Source organism: Chenopodium album, chromosome 6 (assembly GCF_948465745.1).
Source record: "Chenopodium album chromosome 6, dcCheAlbu1.1, whole genome shotgun sequence".
NCBI classification, from domain to species: Eukaryota; Viridiplantae; Streptophyta; class Magnoliopsida; order Caryophyllales; family Amaranthaceae; genus Chenopodium; species Chenopodium album.
In genome coordinates, this window is record NC_137839.1 from 60,252,323 (window position 1) to 60,261,395 (window position 9,073).

General features: G+C 37.7%; 1 protein-coding gene across 1 annotated transcript; it reads left to right on the top strand.

Moving 5' to 3' along the window:
* The first annotated feature begins 7,342 nt into the window (after positions 1-7,342).
* LOC145637016 (uncharacterized) lies at positions 7,343-8,236 on the top strand. Its single transcript, XM_081688536.1, has 2 exons — positions 7,343-7,408; positions 7,478-8,236. The coding sequence occupies exons 1-2, from the start codon at positions 7,343-7,345 to the stop codon at positions 8,234-8,236; spliced, it is 825 nt and encodes a 274-aa protein (XP_081544662.1).
* Positions 8,237-9,073: the final 837 nt, after the last annotated feature.

A 9,073-nucleotide genomic window follows, 5' to 3' on the forward strand; every position in this document is an offset into this window, starting at 1 on the left:
AATGGTGTGTTCCTCGTCGCATGCTCGAAGACAAGTGGTAGATTATTCAAATCGGCAAGATCAAACATGGAAGTACTTTAATTTTAATAATTTCTCTTTGTATTAGAAGAGCTAGCAAGGCTCGTAGTTTGTAATACATTTTTTTTTTATCTATTTAAACCGTTGAAAAAAAAAATTATTTCACTTTAATATTAAGGAAAAATGCACTTTAATAATCCCAACTATTTGCGATTTACTTAGAATAATCCCAACTAAGGATTATTTTCTAACAGTCCCAACTTTGCCTCTTATTTTCTTCCAACGGTCCCAACCGGTCAACTATGGGTCAACAACCTGTTACAACAGGTCACATGCCACATGTCAACACACGATTGGTCCAAAATAAAAAAAAATTAAAAAAAATAAAAAAATTAGAAAATACAAAAACAAAATCAGAAAATTGAAAAAAAAATAAAATAAAAAATAGAAAAAAATAGAAAATTGAAAAAAAAAATACAGAAATTAAAAAAAAATTAAAAAAAATCCGAAAATTACAAAAAAAAAAAAAATTCAGACAATTAGAAAAATTTCAAAAAATTAATAAAGATTAAAAATATTTATAAAAAAAATTTAAAGAAACAAAAAAAAAAAACACCCAAAACCCACCCAGCCACCCCTCCTACCACCCCGTAACCCTAGCCAGCCACCCCCTCCCCATTCCACGCCGCGGTCAACTCCCATAAACTCCTAAAATGGCCGGCCGACATCCATCCAGCTCGGAAACCATCCGGCCGACCCAAAATACCCCCGAAACCACCCCTATAACCACCACCTCCTCTTCCCCGACCCTCAAAACAACCCCCCTCCTTTCCCCCACCATCAAAACCGCCCATTTCGGCGGTAGGGGAAAAGAGGAGGGGCTGTTTTAGGGGCCGGGGAAGAGGAAGGGGGTGGTTTTGTTGGACGGGAATAGCGAGGGGGTAGTTACGGGAGGTGGTTTTGGGCCAGCCGAGTGGTTTCCTGGATGAGCGGGTGTTGGTCGGCCATTGTAGGGGGTTATGGGGGTTGGCCGCCAGCAGGGAAAGAGAAGGAGGGTGGCTGGCTAGGGTTACGGGGTGGTGGGAGGGTGGCTGGGTGGGTTTTGGGATTTATCTTTTTTCTTTACTTTTTAATTTTTTTTGATATTTTTTTTCTACTTTTTTTGATTTTTTTTTTTTAATTTTCTGATTTATTTTTATTTTTTTTTTCAATTTTCTGATGTTTTTTTTAATGAATTTTCTGATTGTATTTTATTTTCTGATTTTTTTTTATTTTTTAATGTTTTTAATTTTTTAATTTTTTAATTTTTATAAAATTTTTGTTTTTTTTTTATTTTTTTCATTTTTAGATTCTTAATGAATTTTCTAAATTATTTTCTAATTTTTTAAATTCTAAACTAATCACGTGTTGACACGTGGTATTTATAAAAAAGTTAAAAAGAATTACCTTTTCAACAGGTTACCGGTCAATGGGACTGCTGAAAGAAAATAAGAGGCAAAGTTGGGACTGTTAGAAAATAAACTTTAGTTGGGATTATTCTAGGTAAATCGCCAATAGTTGGGATTATTAAAGTGTATTTTTCCTAATATTAACTATACATTCAAATTAATGACAATTTTTTTTTTTTTTTGAGAATTTATTATTATATACTTCCTCCATTTTCTTTTACTTGCAACACTTCCCTAAAAAGGAAATGTCACAATACTTGCAACACACTATAAAAGGAAAGTTACTTTAGGGAAAAACTATATTATTTCCCTTATTTAAAGCACATGGTCCACTAAATTACACTCCTAACAACCACTCATCCTATTTTGAAGTTTATTATATCATGTAAACCCCACCTTTCTTAATTACCGCGCTAAAAGGTGTGTTACATCTAAAAGAAAACAGAGGATGTATATATTATCACAAAATAAGGACTTATAGAGTATTAGTATGACTATTAAATAAATTTTGTCCCTCAAAAAAAAAAAAAATTGTGATCGACAAGGTTAGATCCCGTGTCATGCACGGTTTTTCACTCTTTGTCACGGAATATTAATTCAAACTATATTTAAATATAAAAATAATTTGGTCCATCATCTATTTTTTATTTTATCCCAAATCAAGCAACTTAAAATACTACTATTATTTATTTTTTATTTTTGATGACTATATTACATTTTTAATTCAAACTTTCTCTTTTTATATTTTTTAGTTTACATTTCAAAATATTTCATTCACTAATTATGTAAGGTTGAAATATTATATTCATGATTTTTTTTATTATAAATAATAATTATATACATACATTAAGAAGTAATTGCTTATAAGGGGGGTAAACCAAAAATAATAATTATATACATACACTAAGATGGTGTAGTGGAGACGGTAGGCAAGCAATTAGAGGTGGTGCGTGGTGTAAGGGGGGTAAACCAAAATGTGTTAGTCAAGGGGGGTATGAGTGGAGTGGAGGGAGCAGGGGACCATAATGAAAACAATGTTGAAGTCATAAGGGGGGAAATAACTAGTAACCTGTCAGGAAGCAAGGAGGGTGAATTAGTACAGGGAGTGGGGGTTGAAACACAAAAGGGGGGGAGGAGTTGGAAGGGAATTACTAGGGGGGATAACATTATTATGAAAGATAAAAATGATGATGCCTTAGGTACTTTGATAGAGAGGGGGAGTGGTAATCTGAAAAGAAGTTTTGACTCTTCTCTTGACAGTGGAGTAGGTGATATAGGAAAGAAGGATGTGAAGAAAGTTAAAGGTGTGGATCAAAATATTGCTGGTTCGAATTTGTTTCAAGTAGAGGGACTTGGGTCTTACCCAACCCTCGAAAAACAAAGAAAACCTTAAGTTGGAACGTCTATGGACTTGGCAACCCATGGACGGTTAGAACTCTTTGCGACATTTGTTGGAGAGAGAGGCCAAATATTGTCTTCCTTTCGGAGACAAAAGTACATAGTAGTATTTTGGAGAGGATTAAAATTTGGTGTGGTTTTGATAATGGAATTTGTTTGAGTAGTGATGGGAGGTCGGGTGGCATGGGTTTTTGGTGGCGTGATATTAATGTCAAATTGATCTCTTTCTCTACACACCATATTGCAGCAAATATTATTAATGGGGAGGGCAATGTAGTGTGGAGGGCTTTTGGCATCTATGGGTGGCCGGAAAGGAGAATAAATTTAAGACGTGGGAGATGATGGTCAATTTACACTCTTTAGGGTCATCGCCGTGTTTGATGTTCGGTGATTTCAACGAAATTGTCAGTAATAATGAAAAGGAGGGGGGTGCTATTTGTAGTGAAAGGTGTATGGATGGTTTTAGGGAGGCAATTGATCAATGTGGTCTTCGGGATTTGGGCTACTCGGGTTTTATTTTTACGTGGCAGAGGGGTAATACACTTGAAACAATGGTGAAAGACTAGATAGATTCCTAGCTGAGGACGAATGGTGTAACCTGATGCCATCTTTTAAGGTGAAGCACTTACCTTTCCAGAATTCTGATCATGCGCCCATCTTGTTAGGGGCTGGTAACTATTTTGAAAGGGGGAAGAAGGGAAAACTCTTTCGTTTTGAGGCCATGTGGTTATCAAGGGACGAGTGTGCTGATGTAGTGGCAAATGCGTAGAGGGAGGAGGTGGGGGATGAACCTCATATGCGCATAATCAAATGCTCCAGGGACCTAACAAAGTGGGCAGTTGCTACTTTTGGTTCTTTGAAGAAGAAAATTCGCAAAATTGAGGCTGCACTTGGGGAAGCTCAATCTGGCAGAATGGATACCCAAACTCTACATAAATGTGTAGGCTTATCTCCTAAACTTGATGATTTAAGGCGATTAGAAGAGTCCTACTGGTTTGCAAGATCAAGGGCCAATGACTTACGAGATGGTGATCAAAATACGTCCTATTTTCATAGAAAGGCGGCGAGTCAGAGGAAAAAAAGGAATTATGTCAATGGGCACTATGATAAACATGATGTATGGCAGGAGGAACACGAGAAGCTGCAAAATATTGTCTCGGATTATTTTTTGATTTATTCGAGACTGAGAATCCATCGCATTTTAGTGAAGCTTTGGTGGGTCTTGAGACTAGAGTATCGGAGGAGTCAAATGCTAGACTGGGAGCCGAGCCAAGTGATGAGGAAATAAAAGTAGCCCTGTTTCAAATGCATCCGAACAAATCACCCGAGCCGGACGGTATGCATGCTTTATTTTTTCAGAAATTTTGGCATATTGTAGGTCCTGATATTATATTGTTTGTGAAAAAATGGTGGAGAGGTGGGGTTGATTTGTCAGAAATAAATAAAACATGCATTGTTCTTATTCCGAAATGTGATGAGCCTAAAAAGATGAAAGATTTTAGACCAATTAGCTGTTGTAATGTGCTCTACAAGATAATATCAAAAACATTGGCGAACAAACTTAAACCTTTGTTGAATGATATTGTGTCAGTTAATCAGAGTGCTTTCGTCCCGGGGCGTCTTATAACGGATTGGTTGCGTTTAAAAATTTTCATGCTATAAAAAAGAAGGGTGAAGGGAGAGATGGATCCATTGCCCTTAAGCTTGACATGAATAAGGCTTATGATAGGGTAGAATTGATTTTTTTGGAGAAGGTCATGTTGAAGCTCGGTTTTTCTAGCTTTTGGATTTGTAAAATCATGGATTGTCTTGCCACTTTCTCTTTTTCTTTTAAGGTGAATGGTGTAATAGCGAGTGACGTTCATCCGACAAGAGGGCTCAGGCAAGGGGATCCAATTACTCCGTACTTGTTTTTTGCTGTGTGCCACTAGTAGAATAAACAAAATGGCAAGCGGTTCAAACCCCCTAATGGCAAGCGGTTTTGAACCGCTCGCTGTTGGGGGGCTTGCCATTGTCCATTTAAATGGCAAGCGGTTCAGAACCGCTTGCCATTTGAAGAGAATGGGCAGCGGTTTTGGCGCCAAACCGCTGCCCATTAGGGCTATAAAAAATAAAAAATAAATTTTTATTTTTGTTTTTTTCACTGAAATTGATACCCAAACAAAATATATATAAGAACAATAGTATTTTTATTAATTAATTGATGTAAGTATTACATTTTCATATAAAAAAAATTTATAAAAAATTTATACAAGTAATTAAATTAATACAAGTTATCTAAAAAAAATACGAAGAGCTGTTGTTCCACCACCACCGTCCACGCGCACCACCACCACCACCGTCCACGCGCACCACCACCACAACCAGACCACGCACCAGCAGCAACACCACCACCATCCACCAGATCCCAGCCACTTCGCCCACCACGACCCCCACCAAAACCAAATCGACCTGAAACAAACCAATTCAACCACACATCACCATAAAATTAAAAAAAAAAAACTTTATAAAATAAATTAAAAATAAAAAAAACGGAACATACCAAATTCCACCAAAACCTCGAAATTGGCTTGAAATTTGGGTTTTATGGGTCAAATTCGACCATGAAAACTCTAGATCTAGAGTTTTTATGGTCGAATTTGACCTAAAAAACTCGAAAACCCACACGCACCACCACAGGACTTCAAGGGTACTCGTCGCCATCGTCCTTCAAGGGTACGCACCACCACCGCACCTTGAGTTTGTGAGGGAGGACGAAAGAGAAGGAGATGAGAGATGAAAGAGAAGGAGATGACAGAAGAAAGAGAAGGAGATGGAGAAAGGAAAGAGGACGACGGGAAAAATGAGGGGAAAAGGGAGGAGAGAGAGATCGAATGGAGGGTGTGAGATAGAGGATTTGAGGGGAGGGGAGAGAGAATGGAGGGCGTGAGATAGAGGAGGAAAGAGAGAATCGTGGGAGGGGAGGAGAGAGAGCATGAGTATTGAGGGGCTAAGGGGAGTAGAGAGAATAGATGGGCCTTTAATCTTTTAGGGTTTTTTTTAACAAATGGCAAGCGGTTCACGGTTCAAACCGCTTGCCATTTACAATTTGGCAAGCGGTTCACCCAAAACCGCTTGCCATTTACAATTTGGCAAGCGGCTCACCCCAAACCGCTTGCCATTTATAATTTGGGAAGCGGAATTCCAAAATCGCTTGCCATTTGGGGCTTCCCATTTACTATTTTCTACTAGTGTGCTGATGCTTTTTCATCTTTGTTATCCCGTGCTGCGAGGGATAAAAAAATAAAAGGAGCTAGGATTTGTAATGGAGCTCCGAGGGTTTCTCATCTTTTCTTTGCCGATGACAGCCTTCTTTTTGCTAAAGCTACTCTGCAGGAATACTCTGTTGTTGCTCATATAATCAGTTGTTATGAAAGGGCGTCTGGTCAGAAAGTTAATCTTGATAAGACAGAGGTGACTTTTAGCAAATGTGTTCCGGTAGATCGGAGAAGGGAGATTATTGAAACTTTAGGCGTGAGGGAGGTAGATAGACATGAGAAATATCTGGGGCTACCAACTGTTATTGGTAAATATAAAAAAGCTGTCTTTGGGTGCCTTAAGGAGCAAATCTGGAAGAAATTAAATGGTTGGAAGGAGAAATTAATATCTAGGCCGGGAAAGGAAGTGCTCATCAAAGCGGTCGCTCAAGCCATTCCTACATATATGATGAGTGTTTTTAGGATCCCGAATGGACTTTTAGATGAAATTCATACTCTCCTTTGCCGGTTTTGGTGGGGTTCTAGGGAGGATGCAAAGAAGCTTCATTGGCAAAATTGGGAAAAATTGTGTCTTCCGAAGGCAATGGGGGGAATGGGGTTTAGGGACTTAAAGTGCTTCAATCAGGCATTATTGGCTAAATAAGCTTGGCGGCTGCTCATGAATGAGAATACGTTGCTGCATCAAACTTTGAAGGCTAGATACTATAAGCACTCGAATGTTTTGGATGCTAATAGAGGGTATAACCCGAGCTTCTCATGGAGAAGTATATGGGGAGCAAAATCTTTCCTGCGTGATGGCCTGGTATGGAGGGTTGGTAATGGCCACAATGTAAAAGTTTGGCCAGACCCGTTGATTATGATAACCAGAAGGTTATTTTTCCTACCCCGAGTACTACAAGCAACATGGATATGAAAGTGAGTGAGTTGATTTCAGAGTATAATGGGGAGTGGGATAGAGACTTGATCAGCAGCATGTTTCCTGCTAATATTTGTGCTGCAATTTTATCCACTTCGTTATCTAGCAGAATGCCTGTTGATATGCTGTACTGGCCTCAAACAAAAAATGGAATTTTTTCTGTCAGATCTTGCTACTGGTTGGCTCGTATAAAGAGGAATGGTAACTTGGATAGTAAAGCTGCTAATGAAGATGCGAGTTTGTGGAAAGGCATTTGGCAGTTAGATTGCCCTCCGAAATTGAAACACTTCATTTGAAGCTCATGTATGGGTAATTTGGCTGTCAAAGAAAGGCTGATGCATAGGCATATAACTCTTGAAGCATCGTGTCAGGTATGTGGGCATGAAGTTGAGTCCATTATTCACTCTCTCTTTCACTGTTTGGCTGCAACTGAAATATAGAAACATGGTGATTTGGTGAAACACTTAGAAGGGGCTCCTGTACACTCTTTTAAGGAGAGGTGGAGGTGGCTTGCACACAAATTGATGGCAAAAGAACTGATCACTATGGGGGCTCTGATGTGGGCAGCCTGGTTCTGCAGAAACAAGTATGTTTTTTGCAATGAAAGGCCGAGTGCAATGCATGTTGCTGTAGGTTTTGTTGGACTGGTGGATGAGTATAGGGGGTATGCAAGGCGTGTGATATGTGTTCCTGCAATGCAAGGGGCTGGTGTGGCAAGCAATGTTGCTTCTTGGATTAGGCCGTCTGTTGGGGTGGTAAAGGTAAATGTCGATGCTCATGTGCGAAGGGGAAGTCAGGTTGGACTTGGGGCTGTGTTGAGGGATGAGAATGGCGTGGTGTTGCTAACGGGAACTCGTCGAAATCCCTATACGCCACCTGATATTGCAGAAGGACTTGCTATAAGGTATGGGATCACATTGGCTAGAAGATTTGGCTTCCGCAACCTGGCAGTTGAAAGTGATGCAACGAGTACTATCCAAGGCATCCATGGCAAGACGTGTGGGTGGACTCCGATTCATCTTATTTATGAAGATGTTAGACTTGACAGTTTGTGTTTTGATTCATGTATTTTTTCTCATGTTAAACGAGCATGTAATACGGTTGCCCATTGTATTGCTAGATGGGATACCGGAGGTTGTGATGAAATTGTTTGTACGGGACCTTTCCTTTCAAAGTATTACTACTTTGGCGGAAATTGATTTAGCTTAATAATACGCTCGTCCTACCTTTTCCTCAAAAAAAAAAAAGAAGTAATTGCTTATATAGCAATAGAAAGATATGGTTAGATATCTAAGTTGGTAAATATATTATTTTATGTGTCCCATGTTGGTGTGTCTTTTAGTATATAGTTATGGATGCCTAGTTCTAGGGACATGTGAAGTATCAATCAACTTTTGTAAATTACATAACTAGAAAAATCAATATCTTAGTAAATGTAAAAAAAAGAAAATAAAAATGTTTTGTTAAGACACTTGATTGAGATGCTAAATTTATTACATTTGACATCCATAAATAATTTGCATACTAAAACATGTCAAATGTAGTGTCAAATGACATCACTTTCTGTATTATTATTATTATTATTATTATTTTGGATATATATATATATATATATATATATATATATATATATATATATATATATATATATATATATATATATATATATATATATATATATATATATATATATTATCTATTAAACTTTTGCTTTCCCATTTAATACAGATCATGACAATATAATTTCTATATATTTGATGTCTATATTTTATCAATTTTTTTTTAGATTAATTAATTTTTGTACGTAGTAAAAAAATTAGACTAACTCTGCATGGCGCGGGGCCTAAGCTAGTAACATAATACTAAAATAGGAGCAATTTCCCACAATAATGCTAGAATAAAAATAAATTCCCTTTGTGCATCGATTTGAAAACTAATTCCCTAGATACCGTCCATGTAGGATCGGTATTGGGTGTGATTATTTTTATTTTATTTTTTATTTTTTTCCACCTTAAAACCGCTAATGACAATAGCGG

What these genes read in the sequence shown, in the direction of transcription:
- LOC145637016 (XM_081688536.1), top strand. Translation starts at nt 7,343, where the DNA reads ATGGGTAATTTGGCTGTCAAAGAAAGGCTGATGCATAGGCATATAACT. An exon ending in CTCTTGAAGCATCGTGTCAG is followed by an intron (nt 7,409 to 7,477) that starts GTATGTGGGCAT and finishes ACTGAAATATAG; the next exon opens with AAACATGGTGATTTGGTGAA.